The 27,642-nt window shown below is 47.5% G+C and overlaps 1 protein-coding gene across 1 annotated transcript; it reads right to left on the minus strand.

Moving 5' to 3' along the window:
* Nucleotides 1-1,308: 1,308 nt before the first annotated feature.
* Nucleotides 1,309-27,642, minus strand: LOC142266236 (putative ATP-dependent RNA helicase DDX27; the record flags this gene model as incomplete). Its single annotated transcript, XM_075332304.1, has 8 exons — nt 27,487-27,642; nt 22,263-22,400; nt 22,110-22,169; nt 21,894-22,032; nt 21,760-21,803; nt 4,556-4,639; nt 2,993-3,098; nt 1,309-1,482 (listed from the first exon to the last, which is right to left on the minus strand). Coding segments are annotated over exons 1-8 (829 nt in total), but the record flags the coding sequence as incomplete, so codon positions are not given.

Consider the following 27,642-nt stretch of genomic DNA (forward strand, 5'->3'; position numbering starts at 1 on the left):
TTATGAAAGGCAAACAAAAAACAAAAAAAACACACAAGATTGAAAGTAAATACAGGTCTGAATGTAGATGTTGCACCCCTGAGGCTTCAGTCGCCACAGAGTATTGCAGCTAATTTAAGCTGTGGTATTCACCTCCGGAAAGGAGGGGGTTAATCACCGGTGTTCCTCTCTCACACTTTACATAAAGCTCAGGAACCTTCTCTCTGACCAGCTGGACTAGGGTAGGCAGGGGTTGGTCAACACAGAGCTTGGGACTGCCCTGGTCACTAGGACAACCACCTGGGGGGCGGATTCCACTTTGGGTAGAAATAGGAGCAAATTCAATCACTAGTCAGTCTACCTGGGACACGACAACACCTCTTTCTTCTCTTCACAGGGCCTGAGACTTGGAGCAGAGTGATCAGTCCAGGTGCCTCACAGCTGAAAAGGACTTTTTCTCTCCAACACCACTGACTTCTCCTAACTTATCCGGGTCCGACGGAGCCCATCACAGCGGGTGACCAGTACTATCCGGGCGAACGGCACAGCACAAAGTGAGTAAAGACACCTGGAACTGCAGACACTGACTGACTCTTGATTACCGCCGCCGCTCGCGGCGCCAACAGAATCCCTACCACCCTCATCATCCTCCCCAGGGCCTGCAACACCTGTGGGGAGCGATACCATCTCTGACTGCTACTACCATCTCCCCGGAGGACAGCAACAGCAGCAGTGGCTAATCCCTGGCCGTGTACCACAGATGGCGTCACGACATTCATCCTACTACTACTACCTCCATCATCTTCCCTCCTTATTGGTGTACACCTCGGTGCACGAAGCCGGGCAGGCCACCGCAACATCCTAGATCACCACACCAGCCCGGTGATGAGTAAAGCAAATACGAGATTCCCCTTCCTGACTACCCCTGCCCCCTAGGTGCTACATAGACCCATGTTCTCCTCCTACTGACACAAAGCCAAAACTGATTTGCTTTGGTGTCAGGTGGTGTGTATACTCTGCTGAGAAGGAGCTAACTTTTTTTTTTTGTATAGTGGCAGCAACATACACCCATGGTTTTCCAGTGTCCCCCAATGAGGTGATAGACAAAAAGTAATGGCTTTAATAACATTCCCTTTAAGAGATCATCTAAATGCTAGCTATACAAATCTACATGGTTAGCTCCCCCTAGTGGTAGTTGCTAGCAGCTTCCTTAGAAATATATAGGATTGGAGCTAAAAAACTAAAAGGATGAAGCTATACATTTTACTATACAACCCCTGATGACAGGGTAACAGGTTACCAACCATTTTCTACACACAATGCACTTACCCACGGTCAGGCAGGAGGTAACAGCTGTGAACTGGGCGAGCTGTCTGGTGACTGCATGAACCTGGATGCCAAGCTCGCGGGTTGGAACCAAAACTAGAACGCGGGTGACAAGAGCCTCTTGTGGCTTGTAGATCAGACGCTCCAGAACAGGAAGCATAAAAGCAGCAGTTTTCCCTACGGAAGAGAACAAGAGTGAATCAGAGGACGGACCATGAATAGGGGAACACTTGTGCCTCTACTATTATGTACCATTTAGGGTGCTGTAGTGCAAAAATAAACAATAGACTTGACAATATAAGTCAATTGCATAATTAACAATTTCTTGGTCTAAATTTATCAAAAAGCACCTCCTTTAAAAGGATTTTGAGATTGGGAGTGGAGCGATTTTAACTTTTTTTTTTTTTTAAAAAATTGTAAAATGAATGGCCAATCCCAAAGCTAGGCAATCCAAACCAGGGGTCTGATGCCCAGCACCACTGCCGATCAGCTGGTGGAAGGTGCTGGGGCACAGCCTTTTCTGATTACTTGCCTGCCTTCTACTTAAAATAAAAGACATGAACCAGAGTATAAGTTAGCATACATGCACTGCATACAATATGGTGTCGCGGTGGGATGGCTAAGTTTTTTTTTTTCTCCATCAAAACCAATGTGTACCAAGGACCCTACTTGTCTATATGTTCTATTACTTACAGCAGGGTATATGCTTATTTGGTTTCCATCTTAGGTTTTGTCTGTTAAATAGCCAGTGTGAACATGCTTCTATGTAGTGTGTGTGTGTGTACTAACGTATACCCTGGCTCATGTCTGGTTTTGCCTTGGTTTTTTGGACTGGTCCCTCTCTCCCTGAGCTGGTAATTCATATATGTAGATTCCCATGGTGAAGTGTCCATGCAGTCAGGGCAGACAAGGACCAGGGCCTTTCTACATTGATATTATTTGACATCAAGGTGAGATTTTAAATTAGAGAATTTGGGACTGTCCCGATTGGGGTGCACCTTGTACAACAAGGGTGTATGCTTATTTTGTGTTCAAGCTTAGGGTTTTGTCTCCTAGTTTTGGTGGGATGGCTTTACGCCTTTTTTGATCAAAAACAGGGAACTGAGCTCTTTAATTGAATATACTATTGCTTTTTACAGCAGGGTATATATTTATTTTGTTCCCATTTTGCCTCCTTTGTACTATTAGCGGCGGTGTTGAATATTGCAGCGTTGTACCATTAAAAGGAATGGTATAACACTGCTATACACAATTATTATGTAAGTAACCAAAAGCAGAGGCTGAATCATTTACAGAGCCATCAAACAGTAGGGTAGGGGTGCCAAGAGTTGCCCTCAATTGGATCTCCAGGACTTCAGAATACACCATCAACGTTTTGAACCAGGAAAACCCAATATCAAAAGTATGTTGTCCAGGGTCAAGTGTGTGAGCCGCCTCTTAAGGCCACTTTACACACAGAGAAATCTTTGGCAGATCTGTGGTTGCAGTGAAATTGTGGACAATCAGTGCCAGGTTTGTGGCTGTGTACAAATGGAACAAAATGTCCATGATTTCACTGCAACCACAGATCTGCCAAAGATTTATCTCTGGGTGTTGCCTTTATTGGCATTTTGTGCCATCATTAGGTACATGACCCCCATTACGGCGCAGAATGACCACATGTTCAAAAGCAAAGTCATCGTTTTACCTGTCCCCGTAGCAGCGCAGGCGCAGATGTCTCTTCCCAGCAGACCCACCGGGATGCAGGCCTTCTGGATTGGGGTTGGTTGTGTGAAACTCATTGCAGAGATTGCCTGAACAATGCAATTTACAAATACGTTATCATCAATTTAATCAGGCAGCAGCCCAATAAAATGGCTTATAGATTAATCAATTTTTTTGCAGTTGCACAAAGATAACGCCCATTACTTCTGGAAGAGAAACAAATTACCATGCTGGTTTATACAAATTTCTTGATTATGGAATGTAAGATTAACCCTTAATGCAATAAGATGTCCCTCGTGAGGACGTGGCAATTTGTGTGACTAACTGCAGGAGCCTAACTGATATACACAGTTGGACTCCCGCTGTGACTGCCAAGATCGCAGTGCTCACCAATCCTAGTAGATACCCCTCCCCCAACCACTGAGGTTGGGGGAACAACACAGCAAACCATGGGGGTAGATGTTGTTGCCACTATGCAAAAAAAATTAACTGGAACCAAGCTAATCATTGAGAAAGCAGTAGGAGAAGCAAGAACATAAAATGGTAAAGTAGTTAAAACAAGGGTGGGTGTTGCATCCCCCAATGAAGGCTCCAAGAAAGATTTTGCAGCGAGTACCCAAAATCTTTCCTAAATTGCTTAACTGGGGGACACAGGAAACCATGGGATGTCCTAAAACAGTCCAAAAAGGATGGGAGAAAACAATAGGAAGCCAAGCTCAAGCAACTTCTGCTTCCTGGCTAGGATGGCATCTGCCGAGGCAAAAGTGTGCACACTGTAGAACTTGGTAGCAGCCTTGCAGAGCTGCGAACACCGAGGCCAGATGTCAGACAGCCCAGGAGGCCCCAACTGCACGGGTAGAATGAGCAGTGACCCTGAGTGGGGCCAGTCTATTCTTTACTCATTATGCTTCCAAGATGGCAGATTGCATCCATTAAGTAATGGTGGTCCTGGAGGCATGTAGCCCGCTGCAATGGTCATCGATAAAACAGACCGGGAATCTGAACGTCTGAAAGATACTGTCCTGGAAAGATAGTGACGGATAGCTCTGACGAGATCCAGATTGTGCAAATATCGCTCTAGAAGATGAAAAGGAGACGGGCAGAACTATGGAAGAAAGACCTATGCCAATTCCGAGAACAAAGTTCTTAAGAGCCCGGTGTGAATGGAGCAGTGGTTGATCATGTGCACTGCCGCTTCATTCTTATGGGTGTGCCCAAGTTGTTGATCATTCACACAGGGCTCGTCAGTTCTGGTTCTCAGGATCGGTGGACATCTCAGCGATGGAGAGGTTATCGTCTATGCCAACGACGGGGATAACTTTGGAATTTGAAAATAATTCTTTAAGCCTTTAAAGGGGTATTACTGTATTCAGAAAATAGAGGTTGAATAAAATCTCCATTGGAATAAACTAGAACTGACACTCAGTTATATGTATGTAGTTCACAAATATCAGGCCTACTATAGACACAAGCTGGCTGATCGGTCACATATTTTACATCAGAAGTGAATGCAATTTTTACCATCTTTTAAGACATATTTCAGTACCTTAAGTAGAGGTCGGGACAGATTCATGTCTTGAAAGGTCAGATTTTCGTCATACTGAGAAGCATCCTCAAAAAACGAAGAAGTCTAAAAAGTAGAGAGAATCCAGACACTTCCATAAAAACCATGCACAAAATACAAGCAAAATAAGTAATTAAACCTCACAGTATCTACACCAGAGACACTCAGTGTGCCACACTGCAATGGCTCCATATCATGAATATATCCTCCCATACAGGCAATGCTTCTCCATAAAATACAATTCAATGGCAGATAGCACAATTTCATTCCTGAAAAAAAAAAAACAAAAAAAAAAACCCAAAACATTTTAGGGGGCCGAACAGTATGGGCATACAGAGTCCTATAGTAGTTATCTTACACGTAAAAGTAAGAGTTACACAAGTCACCTCATGATTGAGAAATGGTCCAAGATCACGAGAAGACACCAGTGATGTCGGCGACTCCCGTAAATTGTCTGTAAGCCCAATTATTGTTAGGATTCATGTGTTATAGTTCTCCTTTTCTTTAAAGGGAATCTGTCGGCAGGTTTTTGGTACCTCATCTGACAGTAACAGAATGTAGGCAAAGAGATTCTGAATCCAATGGTGTATCACAGATTACGTGAGAACGGCTGTACCCAGTAATCAAACAATTTGGATCCAGGAAAACATCAGAGCTGATTGAGCCTCCCACACCAGACTCAATAGAGATCGTGCATGGACTGAAGTGTCTGCCACAGCAGGGGGTGGGCAGACTGCTGGTACAGTCAGCTAGTCACAGCAATAGGGACCAAGTGATAAACAATAGCTCACAGGTCAGATAAGAGAAGCACAACAGCCTTTTGGTTTTTAGCCCTTGCAGCATGCTGTCCCCAACTTATATAGCAAAAACCTGCAGACAGGTTCCCTTTAAGACATTTAAGAGGTTGTCTCATCAAAAGAAAAAGGGGGAAATGGGTACTTAAATTAAATGACAATGCCTAAGTGATCCATGCTAGTTTATATTTACTTGGCAGCAGCAATGACAGCTGACCACTGCAGCCAATCATCAGAGTGGTCACACTGTGGGTGTTTAACTGCTACGTAATACTTTTCTTGTATCCCCCATTTGGCTTACTTTCTATTGTTCACAGACAACCCCTTTAAGGGACATTAAGGCTATGTGCCCACGGGAGATCGTACCTACAGACTTTTCTGCAGGGATTTCCGCAGGTTCACGCACCAACTCCCCGAAATCCGCAGCTATCCATTGCTGTGGTATATCTTCGGAGTTGTTGCGGTAAATCTGCAGAAACCGTGCGGATTTCCTGAGGAATTCCCGGCCTCTACCTCCATAGTGGAGAGGTGGGAATTCCGCATGAATAATGGACATGCAGTTATGTGCGGCTGCAGTACATCCGAGGTTCCCTTCTCCCGTGGGCACATAGCCTAAAAAAGAGAATTTTGTTACTTACCGTAAATTCTTTTTCTTATAGTTCCGACATGGGAGACCCAGACCATGGGTGTATAGCTTCTGCCTCCGGAGGACACACAAAGTACTACACTAAAAGTGTAGCTCCTCCCTCCGAGCATATACACCCCCTGGATGACAAATCTAACCAGTTTAGTGCAAAAGCTGAAGGAGGACATCCACCCATAAGTAGAGAGAGTAAAACCCGGAATAACCGGAACCTCTGTCTACAACAACAGCCGGTGAAAACACACGGAACAAGAACTGCCAACAGGCAACAGGGAGGGTGCTGGGTCTCCCATGTCGGAACTATAAGAAAAAGAATTTACGGTAAGTAAACAAAATTCTCTTTTTCTTCATCGTTCCTTATGGGAGACCCAGACCATGGGACGTCTCAAAGCAGTCCATGGGTGGGAAATAAACAGAACTGAGAAGTAGGTAAAACCTAACTTCACCAATGGGCGACAGCCGCCTGAAGGAAGAGTCTGCCCAAGCTCGCATCTGCCGAAGCATGAGCATGCACTTGGTAGTGCTTCGAAAAGGTGTGCAGACTAGACCAAGTGGCAGCCTGACAAACCTGCTGAGCCGTAGCCTGGTGCCTGAAAGTCCAGGAGGCACCGACAGCTCTGGTCGAGTGCACCTTAATCCCTGGCGGTGGGGGCACCTGAGAACATTGGTAGGCATCGGATATGGCCGACCTAATCCAATGAGCTAGGGTCGGTTTAGAAGCCGAGAGACCCTTGCGCTGACCCGTGGTTAGCACAAAAAGAGAGGTGCACCGCCTAAGGGCGGCGGTGCGTGACACATAGATCCGGAGCGCCCGCACCAAATCCAAAGTATGCAACGCTTTCTCAAGCGATGCACAGGGGCCGGACAAAGGGAAGGCAATGAAATGTCCTGGTTAAGGTGGAAAGGAGACACCACCTTAGGGAGAAAGCCCGGAGTCGGACGGAGAACCACCTTGTCTTGATGAAAACCAAAAAAGGGTGACTCCGAAGAGAGCACAGTCAAATCAGAGACTCTCCTGAGAGAAGTTATGGCCACCAGAAAGACCACTTTCTGTGAAAGACGAAACAACGAAACTTCCCTAAGAGGCTCAAAGGGGGGTTTCTGTAAGGCCGTGAGGACCAGATTAAGGTCCCAGGGATCCAGAGGCCGCCGGTAAGGCGGAATGATGCGAGATGCGCCCTGCATGAAGGTGCGCACCTGGCCAGTCGGGCGATACGCCGCTGGAACAACACTGACAGAGCCGAGACCTGTCCCTTGAGGGAACTGAGGGACAATCCTAGCTGTAGAAAGGACAGGATGGTCGGCAAGGAAAACGGCCAAGGAGCATGGCCGGAAGAGCGACACCAGCACAGGAAAATTCTCCAAGTCCCGTGGTAAATCCTGGCCGAGGAAGACTTCAGAGCCTGAGTCATAGTGGAGATGACCTCGGAAGGAATGCCTGAAGCCGTAAGGATCCAAGGCTCAAGAGCCACGCCGTCAATCTGAGAGCCGCAGAATTCGGCGGAAAACGGACCCTGTGAGAGAAGGTCTGGGCGGTCCGGGAGATGCCACTGCACCTCTACGGACAGACGGAGCAGGTCTGGGAACCAAGCTCGCCTGGGCCAGTCTGGGGCGATGAGTACGACCCGACGGCCCTCCATTCTGATCTTGCGCAGGACTCTGGGCAAGCGAGCCAGAGGGGGAAACACGTAGGCCAGACGGAACTGGGACCAATCCTGAACCAGCACGTCCGCCGCCAAGGCCTGAGGATCGTGGGAGCGAGCCACATAAACCAGGACCTTGTTGTTGTGCCGGGATGCCATTAGATCCACTTCCGGACTGCCCCACTTGCGGCAGATTGACCGGAACACTGCCGGATGCAGGGCCCACTCGCCGCTGTCCACGGTTTGACGGCTGAGATAATCTGCCTCCCAGTTTTCTACGCCTGGGATGTGGACTGCGGATAAGGTAGACTTTGAGTCTTCCGTACACTGAAGGATGCGTTGAATTTCCAACAGGGCTAGGCGGCTGCGAGTCCCGCCCTGGTGATTGATGTAGGCAACTGCTGTCGTGTTGTCTGACTGGACTCGAATGTGCTTGCCCGCCGACAGGTGGGAAAAGCTACGAGAGCTAGGAGCACAGCTCTGATTTCCAGCACATTGATCGAGAGGGCTGATTCGGACGGAGTCCAAGTGCCCTGTGCTCGGTGGTGGAGAAACACTGCTCCCCAGCCGGATAGACTGGCATCCGTGGTGAGAATCACTCAGGACGGGGCCAGAAAAGAGCGTCCCTGGGACAGAGAGGGGCCGAAGCCACCACTAAAGAGAGCTCCTGGTCTTTGGCGACAGAGCCACCAGCCTGTGCAAGGAAGAGGTCCGCTTGTCCCAACAGCGGAGAATGTCCAGCTGCAGAGGACGCAGATGGAACTGGCAAAGGGAACCGCTTCCATTGACGCCACCATCTGACCCAGCACCTGCATGAGGTGCCTGATGGAATGACGGCGGAGCCTCAGCAGAGAGCGAACCGCCAGATGAAGGGACTGCTGTTTGACTAAGGGCAGCTTCACAAGTGCCAGCAGAGTCTGAATTGCATCCCTAGGTACGCAAGTTCCTAGGTCGGGGTCAGAGTGGACCTGCAAGCGTGGCGACAGTGAGCGAGACACTCCGCTGACAGTCTGCGCTGGATGAAGCCTTGACTAGAAGGTCGTCCAGGTAAGGAATCACTGCCAACCCCTGGAGGTGCAGAACCGCAACCACTGCTGCCATGACCTTGGTGAATACACAAGGGGCCGTGGCTAACCCGAAGGGGAGAGCCACGAATTGGAAATGCTCCTCTCCGATTACAAAACGTAGCCAACGCTGGTGTGAAACTGCGATTGGCACATGCAGATAGACATCTCTGATGTCGATGGATGCTAAGAAATCTCCTTGGGTCATTGACAGATCGCAGAGATTCCATGCAAAAATGCCGCACCTGAACATGCTTGTTGAGAAGCTTGAGATCCAGGTCGGAAGGCACCGTCCTTTTCGGGGACTAGGAAGAGATTTGAGTAGAAATCTCAGGACCGTTCCCAGTCGGGAACTGGTACAATTACTCCACTGGCCTGCAAGAATGCCACGGCCTGTGAGAAGGCGGCGGCCTTGGAGCAGGGGGGAGTTGACAGAAAAAAAATCGTTTGGCGGGCTGGATAGAATTCTATTCTGCAGCCGTGGGAGATGGTAACCCACACCCACTGATCGAATACGTGTTGAAACCACACGTCGCCCAAGTGGGAGAACCTGCCACCGACCAAGGACGTTGCTGGCGCGGCCAGATAATCAAGAGGAGGCTGCCTTGGTGGCAGCAGCTCCTGCGGACTTCTGAGGACGCGGCTTCATGCGCCAGTTGGTTTACGGACCTTGGCTGAGTTAGTGGACGAGGCCGAGGGTTTAGAGGACGACCAGTTAGAGGAACGAAAGGAACGAAACCTCGACTGGTTCTTGCCCTGGACAGGTTTCCTGGGTTTGTGGCATGGAAGTACTCTTCCTGCCAAAAGCTTCCTTAATACTTTCATCCAGTTGTTCACCGAATAGACTGGTCCCAGCAAAAGGGAGCCCAGCAATGAGCTTCTTAAGAAGCATCTGCCTTCCACTCTCGAAGCCACAGGAGCCTGCGGATAGCGAGGGAAGTAGCCGAGGCCATCGCGGTGCGGTGACAGTCTCCAGCATGGCAGACATGGCATAGGATGAAAAGACTGAAGCCTGGAAGTTAAGGCAACCATTTCGGGCATAAAGTCCCTGGTGAGGGAATGCATCTCCTCCAGAGAAGCAGAGATGGCTTTGAGAGCCCGCACTGCTGCAAAAGATGGGGAGAACGAGGCCCCTGCCACCTCATATATAGATTTGGCCAGAAGGTCAACCTGGCGGACAGTGGGATCCTTAGAGGTGCAGTCAGCCACTGATACAACTATCCGGGCTGAAAATCTAGACACCGGAGGGTCCACCCTTGGTGAATGAGCCCACTCCTTGACCACCTCTGGTGGAAGGGGGAAACAGTCATCAGAACCACGCTTTGGGAAGCGTCTGTCAGGACAGGCTCTGGGCTTGGTCACAGTGGGCTGAAAAACTGGAGTGGTTAAGGAACACACTCCTTGTTCTCTTAAGGTATACCGATGCCTTTCTGCCAGAGGGGGATGCTCCCCTGATACAGGCGGATTGAGGTCCAGTACAAATATAATGGACGCAATCAAATCATTAGCATCTGCGTCACCTTCGGACAGATCAATGGGGTACATGAAGTAGCGTCCGAGCCCCTAGTAAAGACATCCTCCTCGTCCTGCGAGTCAGCTCGTGAATCAGAGCTGCGGGACGGGGAAGGCCAGGGGACCCTGCGTCTCCATTTAAGGAGGACGGGGTCTTAGCCAGATGAAAAATCCTCTGTGAGCTTTGCTGAGCGAGCCGTAGCAGCAGAAGCGCCCTGAGAAGGGGGCTGATGCATGCTCAGCAGAGTCCGGGACAGCTGTCCCCTGGAGAGAGGGATTCTACCCAAACCGGGGGTTCAGCCACAGGAGCCGGAGCAGCCGGAGGGACCACTGATGAGCTTCCAGGCTGAGGGACCACTGTGTTAGAGCAAGCATCACAATGTGGTTATGTGCTCGGTACAGTACGAGTCTACATGCAGTGCATTTTAAGAACGGCCTTGCAGCCTTGCTCTGATGTGAGACATGCTGCAGAAGTGGGGGCTCTGTCCAGAATGACCCCCAGAAGAGTATATAAACAGAGTATATAAGCAGCTGCACAACCGGAGGTTGTGGCCTGCCAGACCGTTTAACATAAGACATCTCTGTGCCCTCCAGATCCCCCAGCCCAGGCCCCCATTTGTCACAATGTGGTTTGCAGACATTAAGAACGCCGATAAAATGGCGCCGGAGCGAGGAGAGGGGGCGGGGCCTACTCAGAGCGGGATCCCGAGGGCAAATGAGGAATACAGGGGAGGGAATCTTTCCTCAGTGAGGAGTGTCCGTTCCCTGTGCTGAACAGCCGCTGGGCGGAGCCGCACTGTCCCTCTGCATGACTGACATGCAGGGGCAGTGAAATCGAAACTAGGCCTCAGGCGAAGCCGGGGCCGGGGCCTAGATTTAAACATGCGGCCAGCGTGCAGGCACCATCGGCGCGGTTCTCCAGTGAAAACTGGAGAACCGGCCGGAAATGTTAACACAGTCATAAAACACACTCTCCCCAATATATAAAGTACAAGGGACCCCTGGAAAGACCACTTTCTGTGGTAATAACGTCTCAGTACTTAGCTTGTGAGACGCAGGTGCCAGGTCCCTGGGGGGATGAGCGCTCCGTCCGGCAGGATCCTGAAAGGGCTGCGGATGGAGACCGGTCTCCTGCAAAGCAGTGAGAACCGTGATGGCTCCCACTTCAAGCCAGAGCCTCAGGGGATGGTGAAGGAGCGCGGCATGTGAAGGCTCCAGCCTTGTAAAATCAACCTTAACAGCACCGCCGACACAGTGGGGTGAGAAGGGACATGCCGGGAGTCCAGACTGGACCCGCTTTTCTTCCAAATCTTTGAAATCAAAAATCAAAAATCAAAATTCAGAGAATGCATGTGTGTGTGTGACCTCCTGAACACAAAGCATTGAACTGGTTAGATTTGTCATCCAGGGGGTGTATATGCTCGGAGGGAGGAGCTACACTTTTAGTGTAGTACTTTGTGTGTCCTCCGGAGGCAGAAGCTATACACCCAATGTCTGGGTCTCCCATAAGGAACGATGAAGAAAGGAAATTTACTACGCTTTGCTAATATGCAGCAAACTTATGAATATAGCACCAATTCAGAACCAGTAGGTATTAGAAAAGAATTTCAACATGTACAATTAGTATAGATATAGCAACATGTGATATTAAAACTTAACCTTTAATTGGGTTATTTAAAATAGATATACAAACTGTGATCCAAACACCATTAAAACCTAAAAATGATGGGACCAATGTGTACTGTGTGTATCTATGGCACCATCATTTACAGAAAAGGGGGGGGAACGGGTAACGTTCACCTAAATAAACAACACCGGAGACGTGCTGAGTTTTGCAACACACAAATAGCTGATGTGGTGTCACTGATTAGACGGATGCTGTGTAAGTGCAGCCTTCAAAGATGAGTGTATACACAAGAAGTAGCATGCCACTCAACAGACGGAATATTGTCACTCAGCGTCATCAACACCAGACCAAAAAGTAATGTGAATGTCCCACTATAGAGCTAAACTAGTGTGATACGCTCCAACAGGGGACAACCAAACTCATGCACCATGACAAACAATGCCCAAGAAATAAAGACCTCATAATACATATACCCTGCTCAATACCGACAGCGGCAGGGGGTCAGGGACAATAGGATGTCATATACAGTGTAATATTAGGACCACTTGAAGTGGAACCATCTCACCCAGTCCTTTTGTCGGTGAGGTGTCGTCCTTCTCCAGTGCTGCTTGGTCCAAATACCGGCACGGGGGGAGCAGTGGCTTGGTCACTGGCCCTATCTAGGATACCACTGACCCTTAGATAATCCACAATAACTCCCGCCCTTACAAGGGCAGTCCACAGCTGGCCCTGTTGTGGCTGACCCTAATAACCATCAAGCAGGTGACTCCCGACGCGTTTCACAACAACTGCTCATCAGGGGAGGCTTGGAACACCTGAAAATCGTGGTTTTGGCTCAAACTTGGAGCTCAAACCTGTATGGCCTGGTATCATTGAAGGTGTACGATGTACTGAGGTAATTAAAGGGGACCTTAGTCCCACCTCCCTTCCCCAAATTGAAGGAACTGCCCAGCATGATTATGTAAATGATGTGGCGGCAATAATGAAAACCTGGATGGTATATAACAACTCACCCCCAAATCGTGAGTGCGATATGATGATCGCTAACCAAAATAAGATGCAGTAAGATGCAATCCGTTAAGTATAAAGCGACATAGCTCTTACCAGAAAGGACACACGTTTATTTCCCTCTCATTTGGTAATCCAGTTGAAGGACGCTGTGCTTCCTGGTAGTCCGATCACGTGAGTAGTCACGTGATCGAAAATGTGAGGACCAATAGAGATCGGTCGCGTCATGCAGAACCCGACCGCTCGTCATCAATATGCGGCGGCCTGTGGAACGCAGGACTTCCTGGTTCGCCGGTCACATGATCAGTCACGCGGCCGGTGACGTCACCAACAGAGGAGGGGGGCGTCTACAGGATATCGGTCTCCCGGCCCACTTCGTGACGCACAAAGTGCTCATCACGTGATAGCGGCCGGACAGATAAAGCACGAAACTACATGTTTGACAGTGCGTATTAGATCGCAAAAATAGGGCGCGCATTGTCAGCACTGTAGGCCGCATTAAATGGTTGGGAAAAACCCGTATGGATACACATTACGGGATACTCAGACAGATTGCAATACTCCTATATCATAAGGGGAAAATGAAATGCATAATCGCACCTCAGTCACCTTAATGAAAAAAGGGGGGGGGGTGGAGGTTGGGGGTTTTGGGGGGTTTTGATTCCATTTTTGTTGTACTCATCCTATCCGTTCGACCTATAAACATACAGGTCACCCATATGGCATATACTAATGATGACGCGTCCAAAAGGACATAAAGATGCATGTGATAGAAAAGTTAGACTCAGAAATCCAATCACATGTTAATGGATAAGCAATCTCATCCTATGACATCAAACCAGTACAATAATGCCAAATTCGTATGGATAACCAAAATGAGGTCTGAGAAAGGGGAGGATGGAGAACGGGGGAGGGGGACAAGGGGATCACTGTACTCATGTTAGTGAGATAAAAGTGATATATAAAGAGATTGTGTAGACAATCATGTGTATATTAAATCCCAACAGGATATCAAGATCACGTGTGATCTGATAAGGGAATTCAGTTGATATTAGCTAGAGATACAAACAGGGGAACAACAGAGAAACGGGGGCAGATGAGGGCGAAATTTAGATGAAGCATCCATAATTGAGCTGTTCGTTCAAACCAGCCGGGGAGACCGTATTGAGCCGGAAGATCCACCTTGCCTCTTTTTGCAGGATCAACCGGTCCCAATCTCCCCCTCTGATTGGCTTTTCGACTTTCTCAATGCCGATAAATTTAATGGCATCCTTTTTACCTCCATGAGAGACATTGACATGACGTGCAAGGGAAGTGTCCCTGTCATGTTCAACGTCTCCCATGTGGTCTCCAATGCGTCTACGGAACTCTCTCCTTGTCTTACCGACATACTCAAGTCCGCATATGCACGTTGCCTTATATATGATGCCCTTAGTCCGGCAATTTATGAAATCCCGGATATTGAAAGATTCCCGTGTCACGTTTGATACAAAAGGTCTTGCCAGGTGAGATAGAAGAGCATGATACACAATCGCCACATCTGTGGCACCCTTTCAAATTAGACTTGAGCCACGTTTCTTGCTTGGGTGCCATAAAATGACTATGGACCAGTCTATCCCCTAGAGATCTCCCCCTTCGATAGGTGACCTGGGGATGGGGACCTACTGATGTTTCCAGGTCACTGTCCATTGTCAAGATTGCCCAATGTTTTTCAAAGATGTTTCTGACAAGATTGGCACCGTTAGAAAATGTGGTAATGAATCGAGTGATTGGCTCACCTACCTCCTTCTTAGAGGTTTTTAGTAAGTCAGATCTATTTTTGGACCTTGCCTCTTTGAAAGCCTGACTCAGCACTTTTTGGGGGTAACCTCGATCCAGAAAACGCATTCTGAGGTCATTCGCCTGCGTCATAAACGAAGTGTCCTCAGAGCAGTTTCGACGAATCCTGTAATATTGCCCCTTGGGGATACCTCTCCTGAGGGGGGCCGGATGGTTACTATCCCACCTCAGGAGGGAATTGGTGGCGGTCGGCTTCCTATAGGTGGACGTGCTTAAGGAACCATCCTCTGTTTTCCTGATGCGGACATCCAAGAATGGCAACGAAACAGGGTCCGCCTCAAACGTAAAGCGGAGACCTATCTCGTTGTCATTCAGTTGGTTTATGAATATCACCAGATCGTCTCGGGTACCGCGCCATATGATGAATATATCATCGATATAGCGCGCCCAAAGATCGATCCGGTCAGATGTTAGTCCACCATCACCCTCCTCAGAGAAGACAATAGTCTCCTCCCACCAGCCCAGGAGCAAATTAGCGTACGAGGGAGCACAAGGGCTCCCCATCGCGGTGCCCCTGAGCTGGTGATAGAACCTCCCATTGAAAGTGAAGACGTTATTCCTCAAACAGAATTCTAGTGCTTGCAGCACGAATTTGTTGTGAAGATGGTATTGGCAGCCTCTCATAGAGGAGGTAATGTCCTACTGCCCTAAGCCCCATATGATGGGGAATAGAGGAATAGAGTGCCTCAACATCGATGCTGACCAACATTCTGTCCTCACCCACAGAAATACCGTCTAGTTTCAAGAGAAGGTCAGTGGTGTCCCTTGTATAGGACGGGAGGGATTCCACAAAGGGTCTCAAGATCACGTCCACGTATGAGCCAAGGTTATGACATATCCCACCGATCCCGGAAACAATGGGCCTACCCTTCAATGGACTAAGTCCCTTATGGACCTTGGGTAGGCCGTAGAAAGTTGCCATGATGGGATGGTCTGGTAGTAAAAACTCATGCTCCTTTTTATCAATCACCTTTTCGGCAAGACCCCTATCCAATAGGTTTTTCAAATCGGACAACAGGGAAACAGTCGGATTATCCTTCAGAATAGCATACCCTTCTCTATCTGAAAGAAGTTCATGGCACATTCCAAGATATTGTGCCGGGTCCAGGACGACCACGTTGCCACCCTTGTCGGAGGGTTTTATGACAACGTGGCGGTCCTGTTCCAAGGCACGAATGGCCACGATCTCTTCTTTGGTGCAGTTGTAGTGTGTAAAAACATTATGTTCACTCATTTGCTTTAAATCTCTGGATACCAGATTCACGAAGATGTCTATTGTCGACATGTCGTTCTGCACCGGTGGCATTTTAGTGCTTTTCTTTCTGAACCCGGAAAAAGGGCCTTGTCCAGAAAGGTTAGGGTTCATATCAGAAAGACTATCCAACAATCTCACGTCAGGTAGCATGTCAGGAGGGATACCTAACTCTTCGCTAAGTTTGTTGTCTTTTGTATTGAAGAATTTTCTCCACTTCAACTTACGTGCGAATAAGTTTAAGTCCTTAATACAGGAAAAAAGGTCAAAGTCTGTTGTAGGGACGAAGGAGAGTCCCCTTTCCAGAACCGCCGTCTCAGTTACACTGAGAGGACGGGACGACAGGTTAATAACTTTAGGGCCTACGCTTGCTCCTGGCTTCTCGCTGCACCCAGTCGATTCCTCAGGGGGTAGACACTGTCTAAAAAAGGGGCACTATGCAAAGGTTGAGATCTGCCTCTCCCCCTCTGTCCTCGACCTCTCCCTCTATTCCGATTTCTGCCACGCTGATTAAATCCCCCACCACCTTGTTCACAATCAGATACCTCAGTATCGGTGGAGGAAATATCAAAATGTTGTTGAGGTTGGAGAGTCTTGTTGGTCAAAAAGAGATATGCCTTGTTCTCACGGAAATCTTGGATATCCCGCATATATTGTTTATGCTTGCGGTCCTTTATCAAATATTGGAAATGCTCTATTGTATTCTGTAGATTATTCTCTTTTTTAGTGAAATCAGCCTCGCCAGAATATTTTTTTACGAGGGAGATCTGTTCCCTCAGGCTATCATTCAAGCCCAATAAACTCTGTTTCTCTTCCTCCAAAAGGAGCTTCATCAACTTAAGGGCACAGTCAGTCGCTTCCCTTTCCCACTTTTTGATAAACTCGGGGGCTCTAAACCTATTTCCTGGATTAAGGGTAATACGTAATCCTCTAGGCACTATTCCCTCTCTAATATAATTTTCTAGACTCTGCACTTCCCACCAGGAGATTATTTGGTCTTTATAAATTTTGGTCAGATCTTTGAAAGCACCATTAAGGGTGGGTGTGTATTTCTTTGGGATAGTGCCTTTATCCGAAAAAACCCCCTTTGCGTCCTCAAGCCATTGATCTGTGTTGAACTCTCCAGAAAGAAAACTAGCCATATCAAATATGTTCAAAGTATGAATATAGCACCAATTCAGAACCAGTAGGTATTAGAAAAGAATTCCAACATGTACAATTAGTATAGATATAAGTGGGAAAGGGAAGCATGAGTTTTTACTACCAGACCATCCCATCATGGCAACTTTCTACGGCCTACCCAAGGTCCATAAGGGACTTAGTCCATTGAAGGGTAGGCCCATTGTTTCCGGGATCGGTGGGATATGTCATAACCTTGGCTCATACGTGGACGTGATCTTGAGACCCTTTGTGGAATCCCTCCCGTCCTATACAAGGGACACCACTGACCTTCTCTTGAAACTAGACGGTATTTCTGTGGGTGAGGACAGAATGTTGGTCAGCATCGATGTTGAGGCACTCTATTCCTCTATTCCCCATCATATGGGGCTTAGGGCAGTAGGACATTACCTCTCTATGAGAGGCTGCCAATACCATCTTCACAACAAATTCGTGCTGCAAGCACTAGAATTCTGTTTGAGGAATAACGTCTTCACTTTCAATGGGAGGTTCTATCACCAGCTCAGGGGCACCGCGATGGGGAGCCCTTGTGCTCCCTCGTACGCTAATTTGCTCCTGGGCTGGTGGGAGGAGACTATTGTCTTCTCTGAGGAGGGTGATGGTGGACTAACATCTGACCGGATCGATCTTTGGGCGCGCTATATCGATGATATATTCATCATATGGCGCGGTACCCGAGACGATCTGGTGATATTCATAAACCAACTGAATGACAACGAGATAGGTCTCCGCTTTACGTTTGAGGCGGACCCTGTTTCGTTGCCATTCTTGGATGTCCGCATCAGGAAAACAGAGGATGGTTCCTTAAGCACGTCCACCTATAGGAAGCCGACCGCCACCAATTCCCTCCTGAGGTGGGATAGTAACCATCCGGCCCCCCTCAGGAGAGGTATCCCCAAGGGGCAATATTACAGGATTCGTCGAAACTGCTCTGAGGACACTTCGTTTATGACGCAGGCGAATGACCTCAGAATGCGTTTTCTGGATCGAGGTTACCCCCAAAAAGTGCTGAGTCAGGCTTTCAAAGAGGCAAGGTCCAAAAATAGATCTGACTTACTAAAAACCTCTAAGAAGGAGGTAGGTGAGCCAATCACTCGATTCATTACCACATTTTCTAACGGTGCCAATCTTGTCAGAAACATCTTTGAAAAACATTGGGCAATCTTGACAATGGACAGTGACCTGGAAACATCAGTAGGTCCCCATCCCCAGGTCACCTATCGAAGGGGGAGATCTCTAGGGGATAGACTGGTCCATAGTCATTTTATGGCACCCAAGCAAGAAACGTGGCTCAAGTCTAATTTGAAAGGGTGCCACAGATGTGGCGATTGTGTATCATGCTCTTCTATCTCACCTGGCAAGACCTTTGTATCAAACGTGACACGGGAATCTTTCAATATCCGGGATTTCATAAATTGCCGGACTAAGGGCATCATATATAAGGCAACGTGCATATGCGGACTTGAGTATGTCGGTAAGACAAGGAGAGAGTTCCGTAGACGCATTGGAGACCACATGGGAGACGTTGAACATGACAGGGACACTTCCCTTGCACGTCATGTCAATGTCTCTCATGGAGGTAAAAAGGATGCCATTAAATTTATCGGCATTGAGAAAGTCGAAAAGCCAATCAGAGGGGGAGATTGGGACCGGTTGATCCTGCAAAAAGAGGCAAGGTGGATCTTCCGGCTCAATACGGTCTCCCCGGCTGGTTTGAACGAACAGCTCAATTATGGATGCTTCATCTAAATTTCGCCCTCATCTGCCCCCGTTTCTCTGTTGTTCCCCTGTTTGTATCTCTAGCTAATATCAACTGAATTCCCTTATCAGATCACACGTGATCTTGATATCCTGTTGGGATTTAATATACACATGATTGTCTACACAATCTCTTTATATATCACTTTTATCTCACTAACATGAGTACAGTGATCCCCTTGTCCCCCTCCCCCGTTCTCCATCCTCCCCTTTCTCAGACCTCATTTTGGTTATCCATACGAATTTGGCATTATTGTACTGGTTTGATGTCATAGGATGAGATTGCTTATCCATTAACATGTGATTGGATTTCTGAGTCTAACTTTTCTATCACATGCATCTTTATGTCCTTTTGGATGCGTCATCATTAGTATATGCCATATGGGTGACCTGTATGTTTATAGGTCGAACGGATAGGATGAGTACAACAAAAATGGAATCAAAACCCCCCAAAACCCCCAACCTCCACCACCCCCCCCTTTTTTCATTAATGTGACTGAGGTGCGATTATGCATTTCATTTTCCCCTTATGATATAGGAGTATTGCAATCTGTCTGAGTATCCCGTAATGTGTATCCATACGGGTTTTTCCCAACCATTTAATGCGGCCTACAGTGCTGACAATGCGCGCCCTATTTTTGCGATCTAATACGCACTGTCAAACATGTAGTTTCGTGCTTTATCTGTCCGGCCGCTATCACGTGATGAGCACTTTGTGCGTCACGAAGTGGGCCGGGAGACCGATATCCTGTAGACGCCCCCCTCCTCTGTTGGTGACGTCACCGGCCGCGTGACTGATCATGTGACCGGCGAACCAGGAAGTCCTGCGTTCCACAGGCCGCCGCATATTGATGACGAGCGGTCGGGTTCTGCATGACGCGACCGATCTCTATTGGTCCTCACATTTTCGATCACGTGACTACTCACGTGATCGGACTACCAGGAAGCACAGCGTCCTTCAACTGGATTACCAAATGAGAGGGAAATAAACGTGTGTCCTTTCTGGTAAGAGCTATGTCGCTTTATACTTAACGGATTGCATCTTACTGCATCTTATTTTGGTTAGCGATCATCATATCGCACTCACGATTTGGGGGTGAGTTGTTATATACCATCCAGGTTTTCATTATTGCCGCCACATCATTTACATAATCATGCTGGGCAGTTCCTTCAATTTGGGGAAGGGAGGTGGGACTAAGGTCCCCTTTAATTACCTCAGTACATCGTACACCTTCAATGATACCAGGCCATACAGGTTTGAGCTCCAAGTTTGAGCCAAAACCACGATTTTCAGGTGTTCCAAGCCTCCCCTGATGAGCAGTTGTTGTGAAACGCGTCGGGGTTCACCTGCTTGATGGTTATTAGGGTCAGCCACAACAGGGCCAGCTGTGGACTGCCCTTGTAAGGGCGGGAGTTATTGTGGATTATCTAAGGGTCAGTGGTATCCTAGATAGGGCCAGTGACCAAGCCACTGCTCCCCCCGTGCCGGTATTTGGACCAAGCAGCACTGGAGAAGGACGACACCTCACCGACAAAAGGACTGGGTGAGATGGTTCCACTTCAAGTGGTCCTAATATTACACTGTATATGACATCCTATTGTCCCTGACCCCCTGCCGCTGTCGGTATTGAGCAGGGTATATGTATTATGAGGTCTTTATTTCTTGGGCATTGTTTGTCATGGTGCATGAGTTTGGTTGTCCCCTGTTGGAGCGTATCACACTAGTTTAGCTCTATAGTGGGACATTCACATTACTTTTTGGTCTGGTGTTGATGACGCTGAGTGACAATATTCCGTCTGTTGAGTGGCATGCTACTTCTTGTGTATACACTCATCTTTGAAGGCTGCACTTACACAGCATCCGTCTAATCAGTGACACCACATCAGCTATTTGTGTGTTGCAAAACTCAGCACGTCTCCGGTGTTGTTTATTTAGGTGAACGTTACCCGTTCCCCCCTTTTCTGTAAATGATGGTGCCATAGATACACACAGTACACATTGGTCCCATCATTTTTAGGTTTTAATGGAGTTTGGATCACAGTTTGTATATCTATTTTAAATAACCCAATTAAAGGTTAAGTTTTAATATCACATGTTGCTATATCTATATGCAGCAAACTTCTAGCTTAATTTGCATGAATAACAAGTTACCAGAGATTATCTATTTACAGGAGCAATCCACCATCTTTTTCATGTATCCCCATTAATCATCATGAGCGTTTGTGCACAGACTACATTTATATACTTACTGGACCCCATCTTTTGCAGCTTCCAACACTGCTCCGGTAGCAAGGAAACCCCTGTTCTGTGACTCAGTCACATGGCCGTAGAGCTCGGATTACGAACTCATCGCAATGCTCGGACTGGCCTGCCTAAAGCACAACAGCATGTATGCAGCGGTCTCATCTGTGTCTAGAGAGCTGCCGGACAGTCCGAGCATTGCAAAGTGATCGTCATCAGTTATACATCCGCATGACTGCTACCTTACACAGTGGGAAAGTCACTAGTGCAGTCATGTAACCACAAAGAGGACCACAGCAGTGTTGGCAATGGCAGATGATGGCAATAATAACACATACACAAATGATAAAATGAGAAACAAAACTAAATACATCACTGGAGTGGTTCGAAGACATTTTTTTGCGTCTCATTAAATAGAGTCTAGAAAAGATACAATGTTAGATGAAAGGGCGCCAGACTTAAAAAATGCCACATGCCCCAAACCTGCAGGGCAAAATAAGCTAATCCGGAAAAGGTATCAACATGCACCACATCCTTCAGAGCATGCGCCATTGTGATCACTTTGGTACATCTTAGGCAAGGACACGCTTTCCTAAATCGGCCACGTCGTTAAAGGCTGTCTTACCCCTGCTTTCTTCTTCTTCTTCTTCTCTTTTATTCTCAGTGTGTCTACAAGTCAACAAAAGGAGGTAAAAGATTTAGAGAAACAGGAGCAGCAGAGACCTACAGTGGAGCGGTGACACCAGACAAGCAGCTCACCAGCTTTAGTAAGCACAGCTTCTTCTTCTGAGGAGAACTCTTCATCACTCTCCTCGTTTTCTGAGGGCTCCTTCTCCTCTTCATCTTCACTCTTTACATCTTCTGACTCTGGCTTATCAGGAAGCGTCTCATCTTTTGCCTGTGTTTCAATGGGGAAGGTTTAGTTTCCCCTCCAGGAGCATTGGAGAAATGTTCTCTGATGAATGGATTACTTACCTGGTTCTTCCTCCTCTTTCTAACCGTGTCGATCTTTTCATCCAGACTGGTGGCAACTCTCTGAGGACAGAAGAAATGATAAATGAGCACCGTGATCTACAGACAAAGATCCCTTCCCATTCCATCAGTGTCACTTGTCTAGTTGGGCCTCACCTTCTTCAGCTGCTTCATGACATCATCCATCACCCAGCTGTCATCAGCCTGACCATCCCGCTCGCCAAAGAAAAAGTCTGCATTGAAGTCTCCATTGCTTTGGTTCTGCTTCTTCTTGCCCAGTACAATGGGTTGGTCCTGTTACAGAAAGGTATAGATCATAACTTAAGAGGGGGATCTGTAATCATCGGCAAGTCCATTCATGAGAGATCCCAGTAACCCTGAAGAACAGCTAAGAGAAACTGTCTAGCACATTATCATTTTTCCTGAATGGGAACAAGGCCATCATGTACAGGACCGCATGTATATGACGTTTATATGGCCTAAATAGGACTGATCATATTGTGTCCTGTGTAACTTGGCTCTTAAAGGGAACCAATCATCAGGATTTTCGTATATAACCTAAAGCCAGTGCTATACTGGCACTATCAGGCTGACTATTACATACAGGGCTATACTGGCACTATCAGGCTGACTATTACATACAGGGCTATACTGGCACTATCAGGCTGACTATTACATACAGGGCTATACTGGCACTATCAGGCTGACTATTACATACAGGGCTATACTGGCACTATCAGGCTGACTATTACATACAGGGCTATACTGGCACTATCAGGCTGACTATTACATACAGGGCTATACTGGCACTATCAGGCTGATTCTATACATACAGGGCTATACTGGCACTATCAGGCTGATTCTATACATACAGTGCTATACTGGCACTATCAGGCTGATTCTATACATACAGTGCTATACTGGCACTATCAGGCTGATTCTATACATACAGGGCTATACTGGCACTATCAGGCTGATTCTCTACATACAGGGCTATACTGGCACTATCAGGCTGATTCTCTACATACAGGGCTATACTGGCACTATCAGGCTGATTCTCTACATACAGGGCTATACTGGCACTATCAGGCTGATTCTATACATACAGGGCTATACTGGCACTATCAGGCTGATTCTATACATACAGGGCTATACTGGCACTATCAGGCCGATTCTATACATACAGTGCTATACTGGCACTATCAGGCTGATTCTATACATACAGGGCTATACTGGCACTATCAGGCTGATTCTATACATACAGTGCTATACTGGCACTATCAGGCTGATTCTATACATACAGGGCTATACTGGCACTATCAGGCTGATTCTATACATACAGGGCTATACCGGCACTATCAGGCTGATTCTATACATACAGGGCTATACTGGCACTATCAGGCTTACTATTACATACAGTGCTATACTGGCACTATCAGGCTGACTATTACATACAGTGCTATACTGGCACTATCAGGCTGACTATTACATACAGTGCTATACTGGCACTATCAGGCTGACTATTACATACAGTGCTATACTGGCACTATCAGGCTGACTATTACATACAGTGCTATACTGGCACTATCAGGCTGATTCTAAACATACAGTGCTATACTGGCACTATCAGGCTGATTCTATACATACAGTGCTATACTGGCACTATCAGGCTGATTCTATACATACAGGGCTATACTGGCACTATCAGGCTGACTATTACATACAGTGCTATACTGGCACTATCAGGCTGACTATTACATACAGTGCTATACTGGCACTATCAGGCTGATTCTATACATACAGGGCTATACTGGCACTATCAGGCTGACTATTACAGTGCTATACTGGCACTATCAGGCTGACTATTACATACAGTGCTATACTGGCACTATCAGGCTGACTATTACATACAGTGCTATACTGGCACTATCAGGCTGACTATTACATACAGTGCTATACTGGCACTATCAGGCTGACTATTACATACAGTGCTATACTGGCACTATCAGGCTGACTATTACATACAGTGCTATACTGGCACTATCAGGCTGACTATTACATACAGTGCTATACTGGCACTATCAGGCTGACTATTACATACAGTGCTATACTGGCACTATCAGGCTGATTCTATACATACAGTGCTATACTGGCACTATCAGGCTGATTCTATACATACAGGGCTATACTGGCACTATCAGGCTGATTCTATACATACAGGGCTATACTGGCACTATCAGGCTGATTCTATACATACAGGGCTATACTGGCACTATCAGGCTGATTCTCTACATACAGGGCTATACTGGCACTATCAGGCTGATTCTCTACATACAGGGCTATACTGGCACTATCAGGCTGATTCTATACATACAGGGCTATACTGGCACTATCAGGCTGATTCTCTACATACAGTGCTATACTGGCACTATCAGGCTGATTCTATACATACCTGCAGTGGTCAGCTCAGATGTTTGGGTTTTGAAATCCAAGAAAGTAAAGTTTATAAAATGATCTGCTTGATGAGTGGTAGCAGCAAAGGATCAGATATATTCATAGTTATCCCCTCCCCCTGTTACAATTAGCATAAGCATTATACAAACTATTCACTTTGTCTAGCAGGACCTGTGTGAGGTCATACTCATGTGACCAGAAGGGGCAGGGCCTCAGCCACCAAAGCTGGATACCAGGTCACATGAGTATGACCTCACCACAGGTCCTGCAAGATACAAAGTGAATTGCTTGTATAATGCTTATACTAATTCTAACAGGGGGATGGGGATAACTATGAATATATTATCTGATCCTTTGCTGCTGTCACTCAACAAGCTGCTGATTTTATAAACTTTACTTTTTTGGATTTCAAAACCTAAACATCCGAGCTGACCACTAATGGTATGTATAGAAACAGCCTGATAGTGCCAGTATAGCAGTGGCTTTAGGTTATATACCAAAATTCTGATGATTGGCTCCCTTTAAAGGGATTGTCTGGCCTTAGGTTACATGTCTGCGGTCACTGTGATTAATGGCGTCCATAAGAACGGAATACACAAAGGGCCAATACATCATTCACAGACTTTAATTTATGATTGTCACCGATGTTTTAGCGCTATATTCATCACAGTGGCACACAGGATTCATCACTCCTGCGTAAAGCCCCAAATAGTTTATTAGTCCATCTTGAAACAGTCTTGCAACACAAATAACGTGACTAAATAGCCGGCACCCACCATCCTCTGGCGATCGGGGACTGCGCTACGCTTTGACTTGCATTTCATAAATCAATCTAAGACATCAAATTCGGGACTGGAGAAAACAGGTTTAACACCGCGCTTGAAGCCCACGGACATCAGTGTTGAACACACAATTCTTTTATTTTACTTCATTCCTACGCGTTTCGGAGACCACAACTGCCTCCTTCTTCAGGGAAGAACTCCCTGAAGAAGGAGGCAGTTGTGGTCTCCGAAACGCGTAGGAATGAAGTAAAATAAAAGAATTGTGTGTTCAACACTGATGTCCGTGGTCTTCAAGCGCGGTGTTAAACCTGTTTTCTCCAGTCCCGAATTTGATGTCTTGCTTGTACAACAGGGCTGCTGCTGGACCACCTTAGCACTCGCCTATGCCATTAAAGGGGTTGTGACTGGCACAACCCGACCAGGTGAGTGCACCATTTCCTTATACCTTTTACCCAGTAAATCGGGTAATACCCTATTGCGCCTTCTCTCTCCTAATTTTAGATAAATCAATCTAAAACATCTGAAAAAGCCGCAGTGATACAAATCAGAAAACTAAACCTCCAGAGAGGCAGAAATACTGTGGTGAATCGGGCCCGCTGTATGTCACAGTCCCAGAACCTTTCCTGAGCCAGCACCGATCCTGGTTTACGGGGCCATAGTGGGATTATCACCCCGGATCTGATCCACCCACTGATACCACAGACATTACATGAGGGATCACTATCTGCCAAACAGGCGCCATGTCCGCCCAGCTTCAGCCGTCACCACCTCTCCTATGTTATGGGGTTTTCCACATCCAAAATGGTGGTCCTGCAACACCAGCAGCCACTTACAACAACCAACACATACTACCACAGGTGCTCCCCCTCCCCTGGTCCAATGCTGCCTAACCACCTCTGCTCTGGTCCATGTGTGCTGCTCCTCCCCTGGTCCAGGACAGATACTCTGCCACTGCTCCGGTCCATGTGTACTGCCCCTCCCCTGGTCCAGGACAGATACTCTGCTATTGCTCCGTTCCATGTGTGCTGCCCCTCCCCTGGTCCAGTACTGCCTAACCAACTCTGCTCTGGTCCATGTGTGCTGCCCCTCCCCTGGTCCAGTACTGCCTAACCAACTCTGCTCTGGTCCATGTGTGCTGGTCCTCCCCTGGTCCAGGACTGCTTCTCTGCCACTGCTCCAGTTCATGTGTGCTACTCCTCCCGTGGTCCATATGTGCTACCCCTCCCCTGGTTCAGAACTACCTGCCACTGCTCTGGTCCATGTGTGCTACCCCTTCCCTGGTCCAGTACTACCTCTCAGACACTGCTCTGGTTAAGATGTTTTTCTCCTCCCCTGGTCCAAGACTTCCTCTCTGCCACTGCTCTGGTCTTTGTGTGATACCCCTCCCCTGGTGCAGTACTGCCTCACAGCCTCTGCTCTGGTCCATGTATTCTATTCCTCCCCTGATCCAGTACTGCCTTGCCACTTATACTCTGGGCAATATGTGCTCCCCCACCCCTACTCCAGTATTGCATCTCCACTGCTGCTCTGGTCCATATGTGCTAACCCTCCCCTGGTCCAGAACTGCCCCACTACTTATGCTTTGGTCCATGTGTGCTACCCCTCCCCCAGTTCAGTACTGCCTCTATGCCACTGCTTTGGTCCATGTGTGCTAACCCTCCCCTGGTCCAGCACTCCTCCAATAATGCTCTGGTTCAGGTCTGCTACACCTTCCCTTGGTCCAGTACTGCCTTGCTACCTATGCTCTGATCCATGTGTATCGCATGCAGCTGTGACATCACGACTACAGTACACATCAACACTGCAGCCAATCACGGATCTCAGTGGCTTGTGCTTATTACACATGTGGAGCCACAGAGCTCAGTGACTGGCTGCAGCGGTGATGAGCACTGTAGTCAAGACACCACAGCTGCAGCGTGGAGGAAGTGCTGGACCCAGGGAGGGTGAATAACATCAGTTTATTTTTACAAAGCACAGATAAATAAAGAAGAGAACCTGAAAGTGGAAACCCCCTTGAAGGAGCTGGTCAGTGCCCTAACAGCAGCCTATGAGGGCAGACTGTGGGCAACTTCTAGGATTCTTGGGTTACGTGGTCCCGACACAGGAGACTGCGCACCCCGCCGTGCCCTGTGCCACACTGTTACCTCGTCCTCCTCCTCGGACTCTGCCTCCTCCGGGACATTATCGTCCTCATTTATGGTTCCAATTAGATCCAGATCGGTCCACATGTTCCTGCCGTCTGCGGTCTTATGCGCAGGCGCCGATCTGCTCCTTTCCCAGGACTACACACGTGTGTACCG

This window comes from Anomaloglossus baeobatrachus, unplaced genomic scaffold, assembly GCF_048569485.1.
Source record: "Anomaloglossus baeobatrachus isolate aAnoBae1 unplaced genomic scaffold, aAnoBae1.hap1 Scaffold_2826, whole genome shotgun sequence".
NCBI classification, from domain to species: domain Eukaryota; kingdom Metazoa; phylum Chordata; class Amphibia; order Anura; family Aromobatidae; genus Anomaloglossus; species Anomaloglossus baeobatrachus.